Genomic DNA, 24821 nt, shown 5'->3' on the forward strand with positions numbered 1-24821 from the left:
TAAATATAATAATTTGTATATACTATACGAATATATATTTTATTATCTATTTAATGATATTAATTTTATATTTTGCCTGTTAATAATTTTTGATAAAAACTTAATCAAATTTAATATATTTTAACTTTTTAAAAATAATAAACCTTAAGTTTTGGAATAGAGGTAGTACTCCCAATGATACATCTGACCACTGTCAGATTTTAATGTGATCTATCTGCCAACAATTTGCATTCAATAGCATATTATCTAGTAGTATATCGTACTATTTGAATATATTGGGAATTTCCAACCCAGCCGAAAAATCAGTATTTATCATCCCAGCCACTGGTTCTGCTTCACGCGGGTAACTACGGGACCAAACACGCTCGGGCTCAATTTAAATGCAGGCTCCTTGGAAGCAGGAGAGCCTCAGTGCCTCGAGTCAACTTTCCAACTTCAGTAGTTGAGTTAGCAGCGGGCAGCGATCGATGGCATCCGCAGCTGGAGGCAGGAGGAAGACGGCCTGCGTCACCGGAGGGAGCGGCTATATCGCCTCAGCGCTCATCAAGACGCTTCTCGATCAGGGCTACGCCGTCAAGACGACCGTCAGAAACCCCGGTTCGGTTCTCGTTCCCTTCCTGCTTCTGCATCTGTCTTGTGTTCTTGAGTCTTGTACGATACTTCAGTCAGCCAAGGAAAGTTCGATCGGTGAATGGGACCGAGCAGCCGCCGCTGCCTTCACCGCCGCCAGCCGCTCGCCCACAGATCCGCCGCCGTCAGCCGATCACCCGCCGGCCGCTCGCCCGCAAGCCCGGAGGAGCAGGAGCTCCGCCACCTCGACCTCCTGCTTCTGCCTCGATCCCGGCTGGCCGACGAGGACGAGGTCGCCCCCGACCAGAAGCTCCTTCCGGCCTGTAGCTCTTCCAGGAGGTCGCCCTCGACCAGGAGCGTTGCCTCGCCTCGTGTTCCCCCTTGTCCCCTAGCGCGGTCACCTCGCCGTCGCCGTCCAGCTACACCTCGTCTCCAAGCCTCCTCCATGTCGTGATTCGTGAACAAGCAGAGGAGGGGTGCTCGGCGACCATGGTGGGGACTGGTGACCCAGCTCGGCTGCCGGCGGGACGGATTAAGAGGGGTAGACGTAGACCGGGGGCGAGACCCCCCTGACGATTTCGTTTTCACTCGATCGCGACCAGGTAGTTGCAGTTTAAGGCAAGGTAAATGACTATCGCGCCCTTGTTTTTTTTTCAGAGCAACCACATATTTCATTAATCGAAAACCAAGTTACATAAAGCAACATATGTGGAAACTAAAAGACAAACCGGGATAAAATGATTATCCTGAATTTGCAGATAAAATCCTAAAAGATCGAGAAATACAAAACGATCCTTAGAGTTTCCTGCAACCACCATAGCCAGCGGCCGCCGTCTAAATCCATCGCCGCCGAGACGAACACAAGAAGAGACGCCGAGCCTCCACCATTGCAAGATCTAAAAAAGCACGATCGCCAAAGAGGCATTGTGAGTCGATGAACAGGCCTGCTGCAAGCAGCGAGGCACATGTCGATGTGGCACGTCGATCGGGGGACGTCCCCGTGCTGTCTTGGACCAAGATACGCCGCCTCCCATCGACGAAGTCGGAGAAGAACGGAATATCCACCACCTCCGGACCAACATCTTCGCTCTAGAAGAACCACCTCGCCCCGGCACCCAGCGTCATCGTGGACAACGACAAACGCCAGTGACACATCGAGAAACAGATCTCACAAGATCTGAAGAACGGCGAGAAGACCAAGCTGCCGACCTGAAAGATCGACAAGCATACTTTGCCAACAACGACTCCACCGTGAAGATCGCCGCCGGTGTGGGAGTGAAGTTGTGGCAGATTTATTTGCCCGGGCGCCGCTCCCACCACCCCAACGAAGCCTTAACTACAAAACGGAGGAGGAACGAGGTCCCCTCCCCCTCCTGCCGCCGGAGCGGCAAGCGGAGGGAGAGGGACCCAGATCTGCCCGCCGCCTGGGAGATAGAGCAGGGGCAAAACGGTTCGTAACTTTGAGATTATCGCGCCCCTGTTTACGTCTGCCTAAGCCCATCAATATGTGGCTCAAGCCCAGCTATAGTAGCCCACCATTGAAAAGCAAGTAGACAGGCGACTTGGACCAGCAACAACACGGCAAATCCTATACACCGACCAGGTCGGTCCCTACCGCGCGCGGTATGGGCCGGCCTGGTCGGCCCAGTTCGCCTCTTTTTTCTGTTTTCTGTTTCTCTTTCTTTTTTTTCTTTTCTTTTCCTTTTCCTTTTTTATTTTCTGTTCCTTTTTGTTTTTTTGGTTTGTTTTTTTTGTTTATATTTATTTTTGTTCAAATTTGAAAATATTTTAAATTCAGAAAAATTTCAAAATTAAAAACTGTTCAAAATTTTAAAAATGTTCAAATTTAAAAACATTTAAATTATAAAACCGTTTAAATACAAAAAAATGTTCAAATCTGTAAACCGTTCAAATTTGAAAATTGTTCAAATACAAAAAATTGTTCAAATTTGAAATCCGTTCAAATTTGAAAATTGTTCAAATACAAAAATGTTCAAATTATAAAAGCGTTCAAATTTGAAATCCATTCAAATATATAAAGCGTTCAAATTTGAGAAAATGTTCAAATTCGAAAAATGTTCAAATTTCGAAAAAAATTAAATCAATATCTGAACATTTTTAAAATTTCCAAAATTTTGTATCTGAACAGATTTTGAAAATTTGTTCTCCGAAATATATTTTTTAAAAGTTATATATTAAAAAAGAAAAATATTAACAAAAAGAAACAGCAAAAAAAAGAAAAAAAACGTACCTACTACTAAACAACACCACGCACTTGCGGAGATGGTTTTGACCTTGCATGCCTAGACGCCGCGTTCGATCGATTGGCGATTGGGAATTGCGATAGACGGCTGCGCATCGACGGCGATCCACAGAGCACAGCTGCACAGGCGAAGCGAGCATGGCCGGTCGGCCGCCGTCCGCGACAAGGGAATCCAAGTTAATTTGCTCGCGCCTCTACTTCTTATTGGCTTAAATTTCCAATCGTCGGTTCTTGGTTCATATCTGAATACTATGAACGTATTTTTTTTTTTGGGAAAGCCTATGGAAGTAATAAGACTGTAGGAAGTATAACTATAGTTGCCAGAAATAGTGGTCCGAGTCGAGTAACGGGATCAAGGGTCAACATCCCAAGAATCGAGGGTACACATCTCCGGTACGCCGATTTAGGACGTGGGTCGGGATCCACTTAATTTTTGGTCGATGACCCCGGTTCCTCTACCCTAAATCGTGATCATGATGTTAATATAAATGCAAACAATGTGTATATACATATATTTTAGACGAATTAAATGTACGATATTTAGTATTTACCATATTATGTTTTTATTAATTTTTTATGCCTTCTAGTTCTTGCCCCTCCATCCTTGGATGTCGCCGCCGTGATTTGGTAAGCGTGTGCCACCCTCGGATCTCCACCCTCCGGCCTCCCCTGGCGCCATCGAGCTCTGTGTGGCAACCTCTCTCCGTTCCTCCGGATGCCGATTTCCTCCGTCTTTCAACCCCTCTGGCCTCAGTGTTGCGCCATCTGCTAGCTTCCCTGGCCAACGGTGATGTCGTTGGGTCGAATTCTGCATGCGTTCCTTGTCCCCCTCTCTATTCCCGCTGCTCCTTCCTAGCACCAGTGTTGCTTGGTGAGCTGCTGCGAGGTAATTGGAGATGGTGACGATGTATTGCGGTCCACGCAGTTGCTCCAGTCCGGCAGGATCCTGCTCGGTGTGTGGTATGGCGATCGGGTCAAGCAGTGGCGGAGCCACGTATAAGCTGTGTAGTCAGCTGACTACACAGTATTTGAGGTATACAAGCAGAAAAAGAACAAAAAATACAAACAATTTCATAGAAATACTCCAGAGTGACATGTATTTGACAACACAATTTTAAACTGACTACACAAGTTTGCAGTTCTGGCTCCGCCACTGGGGTCAAGGGACTCCCTCGCATGCGAGGACGATGACATCGACAAGGAGATGTTGGCCCCAATGACGATGTCGGCTACCAAAAGCTCACTTGAGGCCGCTCAACCAACTTAGCCGTGCGTGGTGCATGTGGTGGAGAAGCCGTGGTTTAAAAGAGGTGTTGTGTCGGCTAGATCCGTGTCATTTTGCATGGTCTCCCATAGCTCAACCGCGTCGACAAACTCTGCGACTGGCACGGTTGCGTCACGACCCGATTCCTCACACGAGCAAGTTTCACATGAGGAAAAGCTTATGCTGGTCCACGGTGACTTTTGCATGCACATCTCTCCTCTAACAATGGGCGTGAAGAGATACTTCCTGCTGCTCCTAGATGACCACATCTGCTACATCTGGCTAACGATTCGCCTCGAAGGACCAATCAAAGGCGGAAATGTGCTTCATGGCAAGCACTGAAGCCTAGAGCAGACGCAAACTACGCATGCTCCAAATAGATTGTGGTGGTGAATTCGACTCCAAAGACTTTGACATGTACTAGGCCGAGCAGGACGTTCAAGGGCACTTATCCGATTCCTAATCCCCTCGGAACAATGGAGTGGGGACCAGCGCAACCATACCATTGTTGCCATGACTCGTAGCATGCTCAAGGCACGAGGAGTGCGGAGAAGATTTTGGGGAGAGGATGTCAACACGATGTTTTGCACCCTCAACCGCTCCTACATGTGCAATGTCGACAACAAAACTCCACATGTGGTATGGCATGGAAAGATACCAAGCTTGCACTACTTATCGGTGTTTGGATGTGTCGCACATGTCAAGATGGCACACTCCCAGATCATGAAGCTTGATGAACGAAGCACGCCCATTGTACTCATGGGATATAATGTTAGCTCCAAGCCTTACAAGTTGTCCGACCCAATGTTGCAACGCGCGCATGTCTCCGGAGACGCGGTGTTTGGCGAGAACACACACTATGAGTGGGTTGAACAGGCTGACGCATACCCCGCTAACATGTCCACCTTCGATATCCTAGTTTCAGGAACCGATATTGCCATGGAACCGATATTGCCATGAAAAATATCGAGAATACAGACGATAGGGGAGTGGCGCAAGCTTTGCCACTCCCCACAATAGCGGGAGAAACCAGCCACACCAACGGTTGCCTTACCTACAACCTGCAGGTCATGGCACTCCATTGGAGTTTGTGTCACCTCTAGCTGGAGTGATGCCAACCTCGGCAAATGACGTTTGTGCAGGTACCACACCATCAACAACATTGTCTCTGAGTTCGCCGATGAGATTTTTTTTAGGTGGGTGAAGAACCCTCCACGTTCGCTGAGGCTGAACTACATTGACCCTGATGTACAACCATGCTTGGGGAGATGAGCAACATCGAGGATAATGACACCTAGGAACTCATGAGTCTTCCATCAGGTCATAGCCCAATTGGGCTCAAGTTTTCTTCGAACCAAAAAAGAACATTGTTGGCAATGCTATCAAGAACAAGGCTCGCCTTGTTGCAAAGAGCTATGTCTAGTGTGCCGGTGTCGACTTCGATGAAGTGTTTGCCCAATTTTACTCTCTATGTGTGCTCATCACGATTACAATGCAAAACTGTTAGGACGTGCACCACTTGAACTTCAAGTCGGCGTTCCTCAACTGCGATCTTTAGGAGGGGTTGTACGTGGCTCAAGCACCTAGTTTTGTCGGAAGTAGAAGAGAGTAAGGTGGTGCACCTACGGAAGGCACGTTACAGGCTACGACAAGCCCAAGGGTCTAGAATGGCAAGCAAGAAACACATGGTTGTTGATTGGGTTTCAGAAGATCCCCTCAAAGCATGCTATCTATGTACACGGCATTGGAGATACACAACTACTTCTCAGTGTCTATGTCAACGACTTGATTGTGACTGGGGCAAGCACACGTGACTACGTGAGATAGGCAGCAGACGCCGACAAGCTACTCAACAAGGCTGGCATGGGCGATTGCGACCCCTTTCATGTCCCAATGGAGCCGAGGCTTAGGCTAGGCAAGCAGTGCTCTAACCAGCCGATGGATGCAAATTTTGCAACATTGTTTAGAGCCCGAGGTACCTTGCGACCTTGCGCAGAATCAGCCGGGACAGTGTTTTTGCCCTATGCTACATCACCTGTTTCTTAGAGAAGCCCACGACACATCAGATGACTGCTGTAAAGCATTTGTCACGGTAAATTGCTGGTACACACAACTATGGTTGCTGCTATAGAACAATAGGTGTGCTATTCACGCTTGTCCATAGCCCCGTGACTTGGCACTCATAGAAGCAGAAGTTGGTCGAACTTTCATCGTGCGAGGCGAAGTACATTGCGTCAACGACGGCGTCTTGCCAAGGAGTTTGGCTTGGGCGTCTTCTTGCGAGATCCCCGGCAAGAAGGATGGCATTGCGACAATCTCTATGGACAATAAATCCGCAATTCAACTATGCAAAAATCCGGTCTTCCATAATCGAAGCAAGCACATCGAGACATGGTTCCATTTTATCAGTGAGTGTGCCAACGGCGGCAAGATTGATGTCAAGTGCATCGGCACCAAAGACCAGCTAGCGGACATCCTGGCTAGAACACTCGGTCTTCGATGGAGCTCACTAGTGCTATAAATAAGCCCCCCCCCCCCCTTTGTATCAGTTTAGACATCAAGTAGCAAGTGAAGAAAACAAGAAATGCAGCTAGCATTGGCTGCACCAAATCTACTTTTGTCCATTTGCATTTGAGTTGAGTTGTGTCCCAAGTGCTCAAGCGTGAGTAGCAGCAGCTCCAAGTAGAAGCTGACATCCTAACGGGGACGACAGTCACGGGCCTTTTTCCAAGGTGTTATTATTGGGGTTTCCTTTGGGTTGTAGAAGTGAGGCGGTTGGTTGTGGTTCTGGTCTCATGTGGGTTTGATCTTATGCCTTTTTTTTTGGAGCAACCGGCAGGAAAGACTGCCTTTTGGATAATTAATTGGACATGTTAGCTTAAAATAAAAGTCAGCGCAGCATATGTTAATATGATATGTAATTTTTTACTGTAGATGACCTGAAGAAGACCTCCCACCTCAGGGATTTGCAAGCATTTGGCCCCTTGGAGATCTTCCGTGGAGAGCTCGACGTGGAAGGCAGCTTCGACGACTCGGTTTCAGGCTGCGACTATGTATTCCTCGTCGCGGCTCCGATGGACATGGGGTCACTGGATCCTGAGGTAAACAACAATCCAGTTCATTTCATGTTTTGGGTATGATTCATCTTAGTTACTGTATGCTATGTGGTGGGACTGCGACAGAGAGATCTTGTCCAGGCAGGCGTCCAAGGAACCCTGAACGTGATGAGGTCGTGTGTGAAAGCGGGGACAGTGAAGCGCGTGATCCTGACGTCGTCGGATTCCGCGGTGTGCCAGAGGCCGCTGGAAGGCGACGGGCATGTCCTGGACGAGGGCTCCTGGTCCGACGTGCCGTACCTGCGAGCGGAGCAGCCGGAGGCTTGGGTAAAGACATATATGTTCAGTCAGTCAGTCTCACACATACTGGGAAGGAACAAGACGCTGACGCTGGTGCTTGTTCTACTGGATGCAGGGGTACGCGGTGTCAAAGGTGCTTATGGAAGAGGCGGCGGGCAAGTTCGCAGACGAGAACGGCGTCAGCCTCGTCAGCGTGCTGCCCACCTTCACCCTAGGCGCAGCGCCGGTGTCGCAGGCCAGAACCAGCGTCCCCGTCGTCCTCTCCTTGTTGTCCGGTGAGGCACATTCATGTGTTGGCGTCCCTGCATATAATTAACGTGTTGACCCATGAAGCTGGTTAATGTTTCTCAGGCGACGAGGAACAGCTAAACCTCCTGGAAGCCATGCACTTGATCACCGAATCCGTGTCAATAAACCACATCGACGACCTCTGCCGTGCCCAGGTGTTCCTCGCCGAGAACGAGGCCTCGTCTGGGAGGTACATCTGCAGTAGCCACGACACCACCGTCCTGCAGCTCGCCCGTGTCTTGGCAGACAAGTACCCACAATACAACGTGAAATCCCAACGGTATAGTAGTATATATGAGAGCTACCTTTCCTCATCCTCGACACAGGCACAGACATGGACTTTTTTTTTTTTTGTAACGATATCCATGCCTTCTTTTTGCAGTTTTGATGGGTCCCCTGAGAAGCCAAGAGTGCGCCTCTCGTCTCAGAAGCTCATCGGAGAAGGGTTCGTGTACAAGTACGATGACCTAGGTGCCATCTTGGACGACCTCGTCGAATACGGCAGGACCATAGGGATTCTTCCCAACTGATATGCTCCTCCTGTGCTGCCGATCGTATGTATTTGATCGGAACGCAACAGTGTGTGCTTTCTTCGTCAATGGCAGGTCTCGGAACAACACGACAGTGTGCTTTCTTCGTTCTTGGGCAGGTCTCTATGGCTCTGAAGATTGGGGATCTGATCTCTTGTTGTTTTTTGCCCCGTAGTGTGGTCTTGACGCCAAGGCCACAGGCTGGTTTTCCTACCAAATGCTTCCCTTCTTTCCAGTTCTCTTTTAATTGCTGTTAAAGAGACAAAGTACTCCTGTATTACTTGATTGATGACTCTGGTCTCTGGAACAAAGTGGGAAGATCTAGATGGAAAGAGTAATATTATCAAATTTTATTTCGACAGTTTATTTACCTCGGAAGTGCATGAGCCGGATGCAGCTGTTTTGGACAAAGTCCGAAGGAAAGTAACAAGTGACATGAATGGGATTTGGCAAACTATTCTTCGGAGGTATATCGGCTTGAAGACATTATCCCAAGTGGTTTGGAAACCTGAGGATTCACACTTCTGGACTGGTCTTATGGCGACAAAAAATGTTTTTTTTCGCCATGGGACTTTCTCGGTCAAGAATGGAGCATAGATACGGTTCTGGGAAGATGTTTGGCTAGACAATGCACCCTGAAGTGAACAGTATTCCGCTTTATATAGGATTGCTCGTCGCCAAGGTGATACCATTATCACTGTAATGGCTACCTCACCTCCGAATGTGACGTTCAGACGGGTTTTACTTGGATAAAAACTTGTGGCATGGAATACCCTAATTCACCGGCTCAGAGATATTCATTTATCGCCGGAACCAGACGAATTTAGATGGAATCTTCATGTAGATGGTACTTTTCTGTAAAATCCTTATACAATGCGATCCTTCTTTCTGATTTACCAGTTGATAACAATACGAAGATTTGGAAGATGAAGATACCATTAAAAATTAAAAAAATTGGATGGTATCTTCGTCGCGGGGATATTCTCACCAAAGACAATCTTGTTAAGCGGAATTGGCACGGAAGTACACGGTGTGTTTTTTGTCATCAGGATGAAACCATCAAACATTTATTCTTCCGGTGCCAATTTGCGAGATCTATATGTCAGTCATCCAAGTAGTGTCTACCCTGTATCCTCCGACTAGTGTTGTCAATATCTTTGGCAATTGGCTTCATGGTATCGATTCAAGATTTAAGTTGCTTCTTAGGGTGGGGGCGCTAACAGTTATCTGGGCGCTTTGGCTATGTAGAAATGACAAGATCTTTAATGACAAAAATTGCTCTTTGTTGCAGGTCATCTACAGATGTATAGGTATTCTCCGTTCGTGGTTACCTCTTCAGCGAGTGGAGAACCGAGACCTATTTACGGAGGTCTGTACACGGTTGGAGGATACGGCGAGGGATACTTTTTCCCTACATGGGTGACAACATAGTCTACGGATAGAAGCCCCACCTACACCTTAGGCGTCATATGATTCATCGTTCCGATACGTATCTCGTCTAGTTTTCTTTATATATCTTCTTTGACTTGAGACAACAAACGGTTGTGTGCATCCTGATTATGCAGAGGCTGGATGTAATTTCTTCCTAAAGTAATAAAGCATCCTTTATCGAAAAAAGTGACATGAATAATGACCTTCTTGCACCGTTTTCAGAGGCTGAAGTGAAGAAGGCATTATTTCAAATCGGGGACTTTAAAGTCCCCCGGCCCTGATGGATTACACGCCATTTTCTACAAGAGGTTTTGGTGAATGTTGGGTGATGACTTGACTAGATAAATTCTTAAAGCTGTGAACTCGGGAATCATACCCGAAGGATGGAATGACACGATGGTTGTCTTGATACCTAAGGTTGATGGTCCTGAGAGGATAACAGAATATAGGCTGATTAGCATGTGTAACGTGGTTTACAAGGTAATCGCGAAGATGCTTGCAAATAGATTGAAAATAATCTTGCCTGAAATTATTGGTGAACAACAAAGCGCCTTTGTGCCTGCCTGTCTAAAAACCGATAAAATCTTCCTTGCGTATGAGTGTGTTCATAAAACTAAGAAAAGGCAGGGGAAGAAAGGGTTGTGTGCACTGAAATTGGGCATGGACAAGGCCTATGACATGGTAGAGTGGTGCTTCCTTGAGAAAATTAAGTTGAAGTTGGGGTTCGGCCCGAGATGCGTTTCTTTAATTATGGCTGGTGTTTTTCAGCGAGATATTGCATTCGGTTTAATGAGATGTGCTTCCTTAAGGCGGTTTCTCAAGAAATACCAGTGTTTGCGCTGATAGTATTCGAAATTCCGAAAAACATATGTAAAGGAATTGTTGATTCTATTCGAAGCTATGGTGGGGTGATGATGATGACCACAAAAGTATGCACCGGCTAGCATGGTGGAAAATGTGTATCCCAAAGGGAAGATGAGGCGTGGATTTCGAAACCTGCATACCTTCAACATGGCGATGTTCGCAAAGTAATGCTGGAGATAATGGAAAACCCAAACTCTCTATGTGCGAAAGTTTAAGAGCAAAGTATTATGCAGAAGGAAATCTGCTAAAGGCAAAGCATCATGGCAGGTCTTGAAAATTTTACACGTGTTTAATTTGGCGGGTTGGTGACGGCTCGCAAATAAACATATGGGAGGATGCCTTGATCCCAACAAGCCCGCCAAGGAAAAGGATGACACCACTCAGCCATGGCGATTGGGGCTTTAGCCTCCAATTATTGGAGAGTAAGGAAGAATCCGATTAGTAGAAGAGAAGAATACTGGAACCGGCCTCCTGAAGGTATGATGAAAATTAATGTTTGTGCTGCATATAGAGAGGAAGAAGGAAAAGGAAGTTGTAATGTTGTGCTTAGAGATTCTTAAGTTAAATTCATTGCAGCTGCTTGCAAAAATATTCCTTTTAATTTGCAGCAGACTCAATGATGGCAGAAACATATGCCTCTTCGTGAGGAGTTGTTCCGTGCACACAAAATTAGATGCAACAAGTTTATAATTCAATCAGACAATACCCTAGAAATAATTATTAAGTTGTTGCTTTGTATGCGTATGATGTTGAATTATAGATTTTATCAAATTGTATATAAGCAAATGTGTCTTGTTATTTTTGAAATGTTTCTTGTTTTGGGAATATAATGTGGCTATTTCTTTCCATACACGGAAATTTTCATGTGTAGCGCCACAAATAACACCAACAAGCTTGATGCTGATCAGTGATCACCATCGGTCATATACAGATCCATATTATCCATCGCCTATCGCCCTATCCCGTTAGATACATAGTACATACACCGAGCCAGACGAGCTGACTGAATGTAACGGTGCGCACCAACTAGTGTACAGTATTATTAACACACCATGCTCATGCACGGACACCCCGGCTAAGGATGTGCGCGGCGTGCGCGCGCTCACAACTTGGCGCACTCCACGGGCGCGAAGGAAAGCGTGTCCCCGCCGACGTCGTACACGAACTGGATGTTCTGCTGCTGGAAGTTGCCGATGATGGAGAGGCCCCGCGACCCCATCACCGTCAGGCACAGCGCGCCGGACCCGGAGTCCAGCACCATGTAGTTCTCCGCCGGCAGGTCCAGGTCCGCGCCGTCGAAGTGGAGCACCAGCTTCGGCACCTCCACCTGGTCCACGCCGCTCGCCGGCGCCGCGAAGCACAGGTCCAGCCCGATCCCGGACCCGTCCGCGGCCGGCAGCTTCATCTGCGCCGTGAAGGCCTTCTTGAGCGCGCGGTAGCCCTGCAGCTCCAGGTACGTGATGGACGTGCCGGAGTCGACGATCACTCCCCCGGTGCCGTCGGCCTGCACGGAGAAGGCCGAGCTCGGCAGGGTGATGTGCGTCGACCCCACGGTCAGGCCCTTGAGGGTCACGTAGTAGAAGGACGGCTGGCTCGGGTTCTTCACCAGCGGGGTGGTCTGCACGGCCGCCGTCTTGGAGATGGCGGCGAGGGAGCCGAGCAGGAGCGGGCTCTTGCTGGTGTCGTCGAGGGAGGTGAGGCAGTAGGAGAACTTGTCGAGGCCGAGCTGCGAGACCAGCGAGAGCGGGCCCCGGCCGAGGCCCACGAGCCCCGCCCCCTGCGTGAACCCCTCGCCCTCGTTCGTGTCGCCGCACCCGAATGCCACGCCGGGGAGCTTCTCCTTGGCCAGCGTGAAGGTCTCCGCGGCCAGGACGCCCTGCGTCGACGAGGAGTCGCCGTAGGTGTACGTGTAGCCGCACTTGGTGGCGGTCGTGCACTTGGAGGTGGGCAGGTCGGCGCAGAAGGAGCTGGAGCACGGCAGCGCGGAGTAGGTGGACGACGACGACGGGTCGAACACGGGCGTGCTCTGGTTGAAGCACTCCACGCACGGCTTGCACTGCGTCCACACCAGGTCGCTGCCGGTGTCGATGATGGCCGCGTACGGTACCGCCGGCGTGCCGATGGACAGGTCCATCAGGAACTCGCCGTTCCCGGCGTGCACGGGCACCTGCAGGTCGGCTCCTGCTGCCGCAGCAGCCTTGCTGACCATCATCGGCACGCCGGTGGTCCGTGCGACGAGCCTCGACATGCGGTGGTGGCTCCGCCTGGCCGCCCGTCGCACAAGCTGCAGCTTCGTGTAGTTGCCGTGCGCATCCACGTGCGTCAGGGCCACGCGCAGGCCCTCGAGGCTGCCCGGTCGGGACGCCGTCGCGGCGAGGCCGCCGGTGGCACAACCGGCGACGATCGCCATAGCCACCAAAAGGAGCAACCGTATTTGTGCCTCCATTATTTTCGCTTTCGACAGTGCAAAGCAAAGAAGAGGAAGCTCTAGCGGTTGCTGATCGATCCTTGTATTGGACGAAGGCCAGATTTATATTCGTGATCACATATAAACTATGATTTGGTTTGGTAGTTACAGTTAGGTTTGCTCTAGCTGCGACTGTGTCCAAACGATACCTTCAAGTCTTAGCTTAAGCAAGCAAGGGAGGAAGCTGCGGCGCCAGAGAGAGCTGAGAAGTTGGAAAAGCTAGTGGCCACAGCTGAAGCGAACCGTGTAGGAGACTGATACGATCGACACCTAATCTGAGGCGTAAACTTCATCTCGCTGCAAGCTTCTCCTTGGCACTTGTCGACATGGTGATAGAAAATTTGATTTGAGTACGTGTAAACCCACAGATGGCCTTTTAGGTCCATATGGTTAGGATTTTGGCCACCCGGGCTAGCTGATTTCACTTTGGAACATTCCTCAAAATATTGCTTCGATCGATTATATGTGAGCATACACTTTCTATACGCGGGTTGGACGACCGATGTGGATTTTATGTACGGGTCTTCTAAAGTCCGGCATAATTTGACTCGTGAACAGAAAATAGTGGTGTGCTAGGTAGCCAACATATATGGGTGGATGATGCCCGAGTTGGTGAGCAACCGGCGTCAGGTCCATTTAGAATTAGATTGTTCGGCCGTTGTCCATGTTCTAATTCCAGCGACATGAGTGGCCTAGCTGAGCTTGTTTCCCTTGCAAGTAATTCCGACAAGGATTTCCCTGGGTTGTGTGTAATTAGGTGCACCTAGTTGATCGATGAGTATGCCATCTAATTATGTGTGTTCTCTCCGAGTGCATAGCAGCCAGATTTGATACGAAAACACACACGAAAATACAGATTTGGCCAGAGTTGGGCATGTGTAACAAAAAGACAAGAAAATGCAGGTACTCATGAACCTGATAACTTGTCGGTCCCCAAAATCGTATTCCCTTCCGGAAAAAAAAATCGCATGTAGAGAACGCACGTATGTATGTTTGTACCACTTTTCATAATCAAAATTGAAAGTATATAGCTTAGGCAATAATAACAAGTTTTGAATGAAACTTTCCCCTCCTGACTTTGCCGAACTAAGTAATATCGAATTCAGCAGTGTTCTGAAAATTCCCGTTCACACTGATATAATAAAATATATGAATTGCAAATAGAGGGTGCGACCGCGTAGGGTGTGTACGTGTGAGTGTGGGTACGTGCCTTTTTTGAAAACGAAAGAAGTTTTACAAAGGTGTGCAAGTAAAATGGTCTACGAAAACAGCGACTAGTTGTCCAGGCGAGGAAGCCGATTACGCCAGAACTTCGCTGCAAGTCGGTCAATTCTGGGTGTAGGTGAGAATCCTGAAATTATATTTTGAAAGCTACGTTTTACCAATGAAGTGGTACATCACCTTGATTAGTTTCGTGATTAAGGGGCCATGGAAACTGTTCAAGAGATCGCCACCGTCCGCTATGCTGGGTCCAAGCATCAAGGGCAGGTGCAATAACATAATGTCATGAGTTTGAATGACGGTATAATCTCAAACATTCTACTGGATAGCATTGCTGTCAAGAAGACACAAGTTTCAATCAAAGGGGAAAGGAGAAGACGTATAGTATATGTTGTACGTGAGACAGCGATGTCAACGCGCTCTTTGATCAGAAGTTTGAACGAATTGACCTCACCTGAAAACAATCAGGTGCCGAACTTCAAGGTAGCATCTGGATACTACACTATCTGGCTGAGAGCAAGTTCCCCTTCTGCTTCTATGGCAACCAATAACAGAAAGGTCTAACAAAACAGGAGTAACATTATAATAGTTGCACAATCCACCAATACATCAAACCTGAAATTTTCAATCAGTAAATACCTAGTGATCAAACAATAGGTCTTGACACATATTTACCCAATTCGCCACAGTATTCTGGTTAAAGGACATACACATATCTGAAACCGATGTTCACTATAAAACCCTGAGCCTGACAGCGTGACAATTGAGCACCTCAGATCGAATGGACAGCAAAAATAGAGGAATAAGACAAGTAGAAGATTAACAAAAGGTTGACAAGTGAGGTCACGATAATCATAGAGCGATAATCATAGAGCGTCCTTTTCATGTAAACACCAGTATTATTTTCCTTTCTTTTCTGAAACAAGGACAAGCCATGAGAAGTATAAAAAAGAAAACAACCTATTCTTCCTGAGCACCGCAGGCGCACGCCTACGAGCGTCCAACACCATACAGGCTTTTCATATGGTATTCCTTCTGGGAAAATGAGAAAGAAAACCCTAAAACCTCTTTTCAGCTGGGGAAAACATCAGTCTACTCATGAAAACATCCCATGGAACTGAAATTAACTGGGGGAAACTCGATTTGTTAAGCTAGAGAATCATCCCATGGGAGTTGAGGTAGTTACCGACCAAAGTCCAAAACTCATCAGGACATAGATTGAACTCCACCAGTAACTTTGTTTGATGAGTTCTATCATTAGCCCCTACATTCCTCAAGCTTCTGCTGCAGCCTCAAGTTGTGCCTTAACTACAAAATAATAGGAACTTCTGTCACAACAAATGGTAGCTACACAAGGTAAATTTAACATGTGTGCACATTCCAGACGTGTCTAACAAGAAAACATAAATGCAAAGATGTGCACTACCACGTAAATGATATCAATATGGTTTCAAAACAATAACTGGACCCGGTTATTAAAATTTATAAAAAAAAAAGACTTTCTCTTCTTTCTCTCTATACCGTTTTCTGTAAACACCTGTCTTTGGACCTTTCCCGTGAAAATTCATGTGCAAATCCATCTTGGGAGATGGCTGGCAAGCCACATTAAATGGATTAAAATTAAGTAAACCTGGAACGGAAGTTCTGGGAGATGTTTTGGCGAAACTTAAATAAGGGGGACTCAAACACTAGAAGTACCTAATGGAGACTTGTGAAATTAAAAAAGAACATGTGACTTGTGTATCGAAAGCCAAATAATGTTGATGAACTAGAATTAAAGAACATATCAAAACTTACACAATCAGCAATCTCTTCCTGCTTCAGAGGCGGAACTATCTCGTCTTCTTTCCAGCCAAGAGATTTCAGGAAAGCCATTTCTTCTGGACTAGGCTCATCTTCAGTAGGGTACGTTTCATCTTCCCATGGTACAATGGGTTCAACTGACATATTAGTTTTATCATAGCTGGAGTCTGACTTCACGGAAGCATCATTTTTATCCGTGGGTATAATGGACAGAGTGGGTTCAGCCTTGTCTGCCTGAGGCGTCACAGCATCAGCAAGATCTGATGAAGAGTTGGAGTACTTGATGTTCGCAACTATCTCATGCAACCCCTCATACAGAACATCACAAGATTCTGAATGTGGCTTGACTCCCTCATTGTCAGAGAGGTGTCGCGGAGATCCATCACAAGAATTTGCATCCTCCCATGAACTACTTCCAATTTCAATACATTTGATGCCACTGTTAAACAAGGACAAATCAAGAGAAGGGTTCCTCTGCTCATCAATCAAGCTAGATGAGGACTCAATGCCAGATCTTGAACCATTTAAAGACTTGCTCCGCAGCAACTCAAAGAATTTATGCTTGTCTTTTGCACTTGCCTTTCTCTCAACAGATGAACCTTGTTGTAGATGCAAAGGGAGGCCGTTTGTGGCACCTTTAAGCTTTTGGTTGGCAATAGGCTTTTTCAGTGGTTCTACTGAAAAAGAACGGCCTAGAACAGGGCTCCCAGGATCACTGGTGACATCTTTGGCAGTATTTACAGCCCCATTCTGCTCACGGGTTAGGACTTGAAAGCTTCCTGGTTGAGATGGCTTACCAAGCTCAGATTTGACTTGAGTACGAACAGAGCTGTTAGAAGGCTGTGCTGACAGTTGTTGTAAAGACTTGACAGGACCATTAGAATCACCAGCTCTTGCACCTTTGATTTTTAACTTATCCGATAAACTAGATACCTGCAAAATATTCTGGGTGAATCAGTGCCAGACCAAGACAACATCACTCCATAAATACGTGAAACAGAAATACAGCTATAATAAGCACATACAATTCTCAAAATTGTCTGCAACCTGGTATGGATAGGGAATTACATTTTTAAGTAAAAAAAAACTGTAATATCGCACAAAATGCAGACATGTTTGCACAAACTATGTGCTATTCTATGGATTGGATACTAAATTGTATGCGTAAGCCACTCTAATGCCAAACTAAGACAAAAATGATCTCTAGATAAGCAGTAATATTAACAAACTAATGTTGAACGAAAAAATCTATTATTTTGCTATTGCAATCCGAATAATATACTTCTCTTAATCTAAGTTCAGTAAAACGTACAAGTAATCCACATGCAAAATAATCCTAATAATTTCTTGAGGAATTCATAAGCCAAACAGATAGGAGAAATTACTAAAATCACACTACCCGTGAAGTGCTTTGTCAGAACGAACACCTAATATGCAAGGGATATTTCATCTGCTTTAAAAAAAATTTCCACATAAAATTAGTAAATTACCAACTTAGATTTCATAATCAAATGATATAACAACACAAATCAACCTACAGTTGACTTTTGAACTTATGTTTGTAAAGTAGTTTAGGTTCAAAGCCCAGAGTTACAAAACAGATTTAGGAAAATATTGAGGATGATAGACTTTTAAAACAGAAAAATGCATGTCCAATTTCCAACATGCACGTTCAAACAAACAACTAACCTGTATGCATATTTAGGACATATTATATGTTCATTTACATAAATTTATAATAGAACGCACCAGCCTTTAGCAACATTCAGAAAATTGTCTACATCTGCTTAGTGGATATTTGCAGTTTGCAAAGAATATGAAGCAATTGAACCAACCTATGTCTATATCTTCTAACTATTTTGAACATCATTACTAAATACATACATAATTTAGGATCAAAACATCGAGGACATTATAGACACAGATTCCCCACATAGAAACAAAACTTATGTGGTTGATCCACTAATAACAATCGAAACAAATAAAGAATTAGGATATTAATTCGTTGTTCATAGGCTCTCCTACTTCATTACTTAAGGCAAAAAAGTTGGACAAAGTACATTTGCTATGGTTGTTCTGTCTTTCAAAAAGCCATATCACTTGCCAGACAATATGGATGGGAGATTTTAAATTTCAAACCAACCATGCTAATAATATAAGACGCAGACACAAGAAATATTAATCTCACAGCAAAGACAATATATGGCACATACAGATATTTTGTTTGATGAAGGCGTCAGAGGTCTTAGAATGCACTGCCTCAAAGTTCTTTCTTCAATCTTCTGAGCATCAATAGATAGCTGGGTAAAAAAGATATTGCACCAGAAATACTAGTTAGATCAAGTGTGATGGGAAATACGATCATAAACTAAAGGGAATAATAAACAAAATTTTCATTATAGGTTACACTACCTGTGGTGTGGAGGAATTTTTCAATGGTGCTTGCATTACTGTTTCAGCCATGCTTAATGCAGACCCACAGTTCGTCACTTCAAGCTGTCTAATGGAACCAGCAGGTGACAAAGCAGAAGAAACATTGTTATTGCTTGGCTCACTAAGTCCAGGAACTTCTGCTAGCACCGAGTTCCAGCCATCAGGCGCAGAAACCAATGGTATGCTCTGAATTGGGGTGCTAATTCCAGGAGATGGAACTCTAGCTATGTCATGCTTTCCATTGCTGTCCTCGGAACTAAGGTGTGGGAATTCTCGCTCAAAGGATATGCCACCAGTATCCTTACTAGATAGATTAACATTGTCCAAACTTACTCCAGCTGCCCGATTCGATGCGTCCAGCTTTGGACGAATACGATTAAGCCTATCGCTTTCCGGTCTGCATGTGCTAAAGGACCCGAAGCCATCTCGCAAGGGATCATCTGGAAGACCTGGCCTACTCTCGCAATCACGGAAATCAGAGCCCTTTTCGCACACCCTGTCTCTGTTGCTCCTTCCAAAACTGGCATAACCTCTTGACTTCACAGTGCCATCCCGTTCATGTCGTCTGGACAGACTTGGGCCAGAACTCCTGCGTGAAGAGGACTGTTGGGAGCTCCGTTCACGATCACGACCTGATGATTGGTTTCTTGGAGAAGCACCCCTGTCTTGATCATCTAAAGCATTCAAGCAAGACCTTCTTAGCGAATGTACAGTAAAATCACAAGCTGGAAAGAACAGTCAATGCAACAGGTCCATACATGTTAAGCTAAACCATGCAACAGTACACCAAACCAACAAAAAGGTATCCAGAACAACACTAATTGGTAACGGAACAATCGGACATCAATACTTAACTAATACTAAGTGCAAAAACAGCAAAATTTGCAAGTGTTAATGCAACAGTACAGAATAAGAACTGCTGTAATAATGTAATATGCATTATGCAGTATAATCATTATCCCACACGACTGTCACCCAATAATGCGTAGGTAAAAACAAGCAAAACATGATCATCAGCAGAAGAAAACAATTGTAAAAAATGATAAATAACAATACACTAAAGTATGTGTAACTACAAGAGTATGCAGCCGTGCAAAGTCTCTGTGCCTTGAATCCATAATAATTCCATCTGCTTAACACAACAGGAGCTAAGTCACCGACTATGCACGGATGAAGCCTGGGACCTTGTCTCCTTGGCTCCTTGCAGCAGGACAAGTCTAGTGCGCGAGGTTAACTTCCAGCACCTCTCCTGCCTCCAAATGGGACCAAGCTACAACTGAGACTGAGTTCTTCACAAGCAAAGTTCATTATGTGAAATTGCGTCATTGACCTCTTGGTCATGTTTTTATGTCGCATTGTGTTGCGCGCATTGAGATTGCAGATACATTGTAGTGGAACTAATAAGTTAATTATATATTTAGTTGTAGTAACGAATTAATTTATATTGTTGACCATTAGTTTTATATATTCTAGTATGCTAATTAAAACAACCATATCAAGCGCAATAACATGCATGTTCCAGTGTATCAAGGAAAGAATGTTAACTGCCATTAAAAAAAGGAAAGAATGTTAACTAGTACTAAAGAAGTTTTTCCTACACCAAAATGTTACTATAGGTGATTCTGCCTAATCCTTCAGTACTCCATAGCACATGAGGACTGCTGAGGCATTATAGCAACATGGTTAACTAATATAAACCAGTAAATGTCCGCATCCAGCAAAGTCTAAACTGACTACAGCACGATAGCCAAATAACTCCCATTAAAACATTTCCCGGTAAATAACAAGCACCAACACAAGGCAGATATAAGCATTGTTTCCGAAGCCAGATTCTTCAACGACAACCGCAAGTCCACCATTACTCATTTCTAATGTGGCATCGCATTCCATGCAACGTATAGTAAACAAAGCGCTTCACAGTACATCCATTGCCCTTGGAAAAGGCTCGTGCCAATAACGGTGATAGAAAGATTGAAGAATGGTAAATGTTTTAAGCAAAATGGTGAGCTTGCAGGCAGCAATGCGCACCAGAAGAAGTGTACTAACTTCACCATGCTAAATAAAAATGGTAAGCATAGATAAATCCTATGCGCCAATAACATCTGTTGTAACATTATCCAATGCAACCAGAAACATCTCCGATGTGAATTAATCTCACATACATTCTATAAAGAGCACTAACCGCTATCCATTATATGCATTAATATGAAAATTTGACAAGGAAAAGCAGTTCACCTGCACGGGGCGAAGCACGGGGCGAAGTCCCTGGCCGGATGCCTGCGGCTGACACTGTCGGCGTGGCAACCCCACGCACCAACCATTCAGGCTTCAGCGAGGGCTCACCTCGGTCCATGCCACCTGACGCCGCTCACCATCTACCCGCCCTCAGCAGCAGGAACCAGTCCGGCACAGTAATGAAAAAAGCCACCACTGTCTTCCACTCCTCGCCTAGCACTCAAGGCGGCGCCAGCGCACGATTCAATGGCGCATAGGCGCACAACGCCCTCTCGGCAGAAGGCTGAGTACAGCAAAACCTAGCCCCGCAGGGGCGGATCTAGATGGTGTGCCGGGTGCGCAGCGGCACGCCCGGAAGGTCAGCGGGATTTAACTGGTCGCTGGATGAAAACAACCTGATACCTCAAATCAAAACCCAATGGCCAAAGGGTGCGGAGGGGAACGCGGTGCCCCGGCGAGGAAGAACGGGGACGGCGTACGATGGCGGCGCCCCGCGTGAGAGGCGGGGAGATTGGGGCGCCGGCGGCGACGCTTAGGTACGGCACGGCGGCGGGAGTAGAAGCAGGGTTGGTAGGTCGGGACTGGGGAACCGAGATTGAGCGCCTGGGCGGACGGGCGAGCAGCGAGTGAGCCAGCCAAGACTCTGGCGGCGTACGGCGCCTAGGTCTCGTCGGGAAATCTGCGGAAGGCGGCGGCGGCGCCGGAGAGATTGGGAAATCTGGTGGGATTCCGGGAGGGGCGGGGAAGTTCTTGGGAAGGGATTGGGAGCACCCGATTTTTTTCGGAGGATTTTTGTGTTTATCGGGATTTTTGTGGGTTTGTGGATTTTCGTGGGAGTGTTTGGGTTTGTGTGGTGTGTTTGTTCGTCTTGTGCAGGAGCAGGAGGGAGAGAAACCCTATGCGAAAACTGTGACTTTCAGCCAGTCCTGCTCATGTCTCTTCCCTTTCCTTGGTGACAGTTGATATCATTTTCTCTTCTCTTTTTCTTTTTTATTATACACAAAAAGGGTCATGTTACATGGTGTATTTTGCCACGCTTTTTTCATAAAATCAGTCATCAAACTATAAAAATTTTGGCTTAAAAGGGTGAGTGTATGTGCGTATATGTAAGCGTCTACGTGTGTATTGTGTTTCGCAACAAAAAAAACTCGGGTGGAGAGAGTATTAAAAAACACTTGTCGGTCAACACTAAAGTCACTCCGACTTTGTGATGGAAAGCATGTACTTGTGCTAGATGCCTAGTGCACGAATATGACTCCACACTAGATCATGATGAAGCACATTATTGTGTCCATCCTTTTCAGCGGTAGAATGCTAGTGATTTCTTGAAATACCAATTTGAATTTGCATGGACTGAATTATGTTTGGCAACTAGTGGTGCAAAGAAGGAAGACTCGTGTTGTAGTGGAAAGAACGTTAGGGAGGCGAATTTATGGAGCATTTGATTGTTTTGAACCTTCAAACATCACCCATCCATCTTTAAACAAGTGATAGAATTATAGAAACAATTGTGGCGATGAACAAAGCCATATAAATGACTTTATGTGAGTGCATACAGAGCCACAAGTCAAATCCGACTTTAGAGAACAACAACATGGGAAAAAATTCTTCCTTCAGCTTGATCCTTTTAACCGATGTGTTTTGCGGCTATGGGAGATTTAAAAAAAGAGAATTAGAGCCCTTGATTATTTTAAAATGTTGTGTTCTCAACGAATATGCTTCCAAGAGCACTTCTTATAATGTACACTCATGTGCAATTTGTGGATGCACATGTACCACACGAGATAGCCAATACATATACCTTGCATTGTGCAAGCATTGGTTTTAATAGGGATTCAAAGTGTAGTTCTCGCATTGTAAAAGTCACCAATGTAAAGGTTCTTATGTTTCATATAAGATTGCAAAGAGACCACGATTCTAGATATGTGAACAACATCGGTGGAATTTATGAAATCACTAGCACAGTGATTGTAAGTTGCTACATAAACACCAAAAGGACGAGGAGTTAGCCACCGGCATGGAAAATCACTAGGGTTTTTCTTGTGCGACTAATGGTTTTCTACAAAGTTTTAAGACAAAATAATAAAGAGAAAGACAAAGATAGGATTGTAGGCGGTGATGCCCTTGGTGTAACTAAAACAACCATGAGAGGTTCACTACAACATTTGGATCTAGATGAACTCAAATTTTGAGACCTCCTAGGCTAGTAATTGGAATATATAGGTCACGAAACAACCAATTGAGGAAGTTATACGGTAGAAGAATGCCACCTCTAACCACTTTTGAATAAGCACAAATTTTTGAGCAACAATATCGTAGGGAAAGCCCCTACGGTATAAATTTTATACTAATGATAAAGCGAAACTGTATAAGGCTATGGTCTGAAGTCCCAAGAAATAATTTACATCAAGGACGGAAGAAATGGGCTACAAAGAAGATCATTATACAAATATATTCAGAATCCAGTCCACTAGGGGTTGCACCAAAGAGGCCTTCACTCTAAAACGATGTAACATTAAATCTTGTTGGAACCTGACTCTCCAGCGACCAACTAAAGACTGTTGTCCTTGAAAAATGAGATCATTACGTTACTAAGCACAATTATATGTTTCTATATTGCATACATGTGGAGATTTGGTTGGGTGAAGTAGATGGGGATAAACAAGAGCAAGGATTTTGGTTGGAACTTGGAAGCTCGTCTTGGATTTGTTATTTGTATCTTAGTAACTCTATTTAATTTATTAAAATAACTATTTGAAGGTTAATAAAAGATTGGTCAATGAAGCTAAATGAAGCATTATAGGCATATTGGACTGCCTACAAAAACCCTATGGAGATGGCACCATACAAAATGGCTTATGGTAAATCTTCTCATTTGCCTCTAAAACTTGAACATAAGTTATATTGGTCCATCAAAATTTGAACTATGACCTTAAAACTACAAAGGAAAAACGTTTACTTGATATCCATGCTTTAGATGAATTTAGAAAAGAATCGTACGAAAGTGCTAGACTTTCTACTTGATATCCATGCTTTTGATGAACTTAGAAAAGAATCCTATGAAAGTGCTAGACATTTTAAAGGGAGGGTTAAAATGTGGCATGATAGATAGATAGATAAAAAAGTAAGAATTTAGTGGTTATGGTGTGGAAGAAGCCTACTCTTCAAAGGTATTCAGATGAAATGTAAAATAGGAACATCATGGATCGTCAATGGGCACCGTGTGAAGCATTATCTTGGCGAAGAGCAAAATTCCATTGAGGCAATTCTCACTGTTTTGGCCAGAAGGCGACAGATCTAAGGTATGAACCCAATAGCTATTTGAGAAATATATTTCACTTATATTATTTTGTCTTAGTACTTTGCTTTTTTTGTCATTTTTGTCTTCATTTTCCCTTTCTCCTTTCCTTTTGCTTTGTTTTGACATGTTTTTTCGACCCTGGCCGTACCAACTCGTTATACCCTCTATTTTTTCGTCGTTTTTCACGAATTCGATATTGTCGAGCCATAGTCACCCCTGGTCATACCTATACTCGTTATACTCGCAAATGCCTAGCAAGAGAAATCTTTTATTTTGGTACGGTTATCCCATAAGGTTTCTCCTGCTCGTACCAGTGATCGTTAAAACACCTAGTGAACTTGTCTTTTCTCCGTCGTTTGTCAAAAAAAATTATCATCATCGGTAACACTACGGTACGGTCACTGGTACGGTTGCTCATGCCCGTACCATTGGTCGTTATCGATGAAAATTCCTCTTTAAAATGTGACTTTTCCCTAAATATTTACTAACCTCTTTTCCTCTTTTATTTATGCACCTAATGTCGTAGAACCTAGGGCTGGTGACTTAACCTAACCCTCTCAAAGGGTCTCCCCTTGCTTTCTCATTAGATCCAATCACCATAATGATGCAACATTTCCATATCAAGTGAATCTGGACTAAGAAACCCACGGAGCCCAAGAGGGAATTCAAACCTATTGAGACTAACAAGGAGGCCCAACTATCATGCCTATAACTAACGAAGGTGGTTCCATTACCAAGCTGGGAGGACATGTAGTTCCCGCATGGTCTGGAGATGTTGAGGCATATCAACACAAA

At 45.1% G+C, this 24821-nt stretch overlaps 3 protein-coding genes across 3 annotated transcripts; 1 reads left to right on the forward strand and 2 right to left on the reverse strand.

Annotated features, from left to right (window-relative positions):
- The first annotated feature begins 364 nt into the window (after nucleotides 1-364).
- Nucleotides 365-8641, forward strand: LOC124674734 (anthocyanidin reductase ((2S)-flavan-3-ol-forming)-like). The gene is made up of 6 exons (XM_047210782.1): nucleotides 365-597; nucleotides 7032-7198; nucleotides 7280-7480; nucleotides 7569-7728; nucleotides 7805-8021; nucleotides 8124-8641. Exons 1-6 carry the CDS (start codon nucleotides 468-470, stop codon nucleotides 8269-8271), a joined length of 1023 nt encoding a protein of 340 aa, XP_047066738.1. The 5' UTR covers nucleotides 365-467; the 3' UTR covers nucleotides 8272-8641.
- Nucleotides 8642-11424: 2783 nt separating this feature from the next.
- On the reverse strand, nucleotides 11425-13404 carry LOC124677611 (aspartic proteinase nepenthesin-1-like). The gene has a single exon (XM_047213583.1). It carries the CDS (start codon nucleotides 13010-13012, stop codon nucleotides 11669-11671), a length of 1344 nt encoding a protein of 447 aa, XP_047069539.1. The 5' UTR covers nucleotides 13013-13404; the 3' UTR covers nucleotides 11425-11668.
- A 1711-nt stretch (nucleotides 13405-15115) lies between these two features.
- LOC124674230 lies at nucleotides 15116-21103 on the reverse strand. Its single transcript, XM_047210269.1, has 5 exons — nucleotides 20726-21103; nucleotides 18470-19164; nucleotides 18271-18357; nucleotides 16052-16990; nucleotides 15116-15562 (listed from the first exon to the last, which is right to left on the reverse strand). Exons 1-5 carry the CDS (start codon nucleotides 20841-20843, stop codon nucleotides 15512-15514), a joined length of 1890 nt encoding a protein of 629 aa, XP_047066225.1. The 5' UTR covers nucleotides 20844-21103; the 3' UTR covers nucleotides 15116-15511.
- Between the last annotated feature and the right edge of the window lie 3718 nt (nucleotides 21104-24821).

The sequence above is a fragment of the Lolium rigidum genome, chromosome 7, assembly GCF_022539505.1.
Source record: "Lolium rigidum isolate FL_2022 chromosome 7, APGP_CSIRO_Lrig_0.1, whole genome shotgun sequence".
Lineage (NCBI taxonomy): Eukaryota > Viridiplantae > Streptophyta > Magnoliopsida > Poales > Poaceae > Lolium > Lolium rigidum.